General features: G+C 28.9%; 1 protein-coding gene across 1 annotated transcript; it reads right to left on the reverse strand.

The window, feature by feature from the left end:
- Positions 1 to 1,175: 1,175 nt before the first annotated feature.
- LOC125809064 (pectinesterase inhibitor-like) lies at positions 1,176 to 1,697 on the reverse strand. Its single transcript, XM_049488735.1, has one exon. It carries the CDS (start codon positions 1,695 to 1,697, stop codon positions 1,176 to 1,178), a length of 522 nt encoding a protein of 173 aa, XP_049344692.1.
- Between the last annotated feature and the right edge of the window lie 392 nt (positions 1,698 to 2,089).

Raw genomic sequence — 2,089 nt, forward strand, 5'->3', positions numbered from 1 at the left:
TCATTTCGATAAAAAGTGGGTCCCACACAAAAGACTCTGTCTAGCCAAAATCAGTAAGGTTGTTTGAAATAAGTCTAGAAGCCTTGGGACTTGAACCAAAGGTCTTTCAAGGCCAAACTTTATGTTTCAGCTAAAGGATCCATCATAATTACATTTAAAACTCAATTATCTGATGTTTTGATCAAAGTTAACCATTCAATCTTCAAAGGCTATGAAATACAAATAACTTGATAAAAATAAAAAAATGACTACGTGACAAAAATGCCAGTCCCAGCAAGTCATAAATGACTTTGATTTGCTATAAGAAAGCTCTAAACAGTTAAAATACACATATACAAGTAAATTTCCTAGAGTGTCATTATAAATATTTTTTATCTAAAATAATAATCAATGGTAGAAAAATATAGATGAGGGTGAATTGCAAAAGAAAAATTGATTTCTTCAAGATTTTAATTATTTTAGCAAACATTAAGTGGAGTATCTCAAGTTATAAACCTATTGAATTATATTCTATGGTTATCAGTTACCATTATTATTAACTAAATTTTTTCAACATATTACATATAGAATTAAGTTGACAATGCATATATTGTTTTCATCCGTAAAAGGATGCTCTCAAAATTGAAATTGATAAAATCTTACGTTAAACTGATAATTAATTTTTTCAAAGAAATCAATTATAAATTTTCCAAATTAGAACTTAAATAAAGAGTTAGGCTCTTTAAAATCCCTATAAGAAGAAGAAAGAGGCTTAAATCATCACTTCCAATCCGATAAAGGGCTTTTTCATTTTCCACGAATGTCCGTCCCAGAAATTGTTGCAGAGGATATAAATATGAATATGAATAAAAAGGTTATCACCTAGAGAGTTTTAAGTAATTATATTTTTTTATCTAAAATATTTGAAAAATAGATTTTAAAATTACATATGAAGTTGGTTTAGATTTTATGTGTTGATTGAAATTTCACTTTACGCCTTCAAGTATGGTTAGTCGCCCAACCCCGTACACATTTTTAGGTAACACACATATAATGGTGAATGGAATGACTTTCATCAAAAATGACATTGCGCTGTAAGAAAAAAAATATTTTATATATATTTAAATTCAGAACATGAATTCATCCATGTAATGTAATATGAACTGAAACATAAGGCATCATGTAAAATGACTAGATTATTTGAGATTATCGGCTATACGAGCCGAAAGATTAGAGAACTCTTGGACCGATTCACTAAGTAGTTTGAGCTGGGATGGTACTTCATCGAAACCATGGTTGCATGAAAGAGATTCATGCACTGCAAGAGATGAATACAAGCTTGTGTTTTTATAATCAGCAGACTCATAGAAATCATTGGAACGATTAAGATAATCAACGGCATCATTGTAATTTCTCAAGCAATTGGTCATTTGGGCTTTCACGTTGGGATCTTTGATGGGTTGTTTAAGAATTGATTTAACCAACTTATAGGTAGATGTGGTATTATCTTGAGCTATATGAAGAACAGTAGAGAGAAGACCATGAATATCTCCTTTAGAGACAGAGGGGTCATTTCGAAGCATCTGAAAACAAAGTGGAGGAAAGAAGCTTCCGGGACAAATGTCATCAAGTATGTTTCCCTTCACATTTGGAAGAATTCCAAATAGTGCTACTACAAAGGAGAGAAAGAACAATGAAGAGTATGAAGACTTTGTCATTTTTTTACCTTTTCATTTCTTTGCACCCTCTAACATGCTTTTATAGATTTAAAAAGTATCAAATATGAGATTAATGCAATTCATATTTTTTGTTTTTTTGTAGATTTAAAGGAGGAAAGTCAAATATGAGACTAATGCAATTCATTAAAATAAAAAAAAACAGTCAAATATGAAATTAATGCAATACATTAAAATAAAAGAGAAAAGTCAAATATGAGACTAATGCAATTCATCAAAATAAAAGAAAAACAGTCAAATATGAAGTTAATGCAATTCATTTAAATAAAAGAGAAAAGTCAAATATGAGATCAATGCATTTCATTAAAATAAAAGAGAAAAGACAAATATGAAAATTAATGTAATTCATTAAAATATAATAGAAAATTTTAAAT

Source organism: Solanum verrucosum, unplaced genomic scaffold (assembly GCF_900185275.1).
Source record: "Solanum verrucosum unplaced genomic scaffold, falcon-dt-bn FXZP01000296.1, whole genome shotgun sequence".
Classification (NCBI taxonomy): domain Eukaryota; kingdom Viridiplantae; phylum Streptophyta; class Magnoliopsida; order Solanales; family Solanaceae; genus Solanum; species Solanum verrucosum.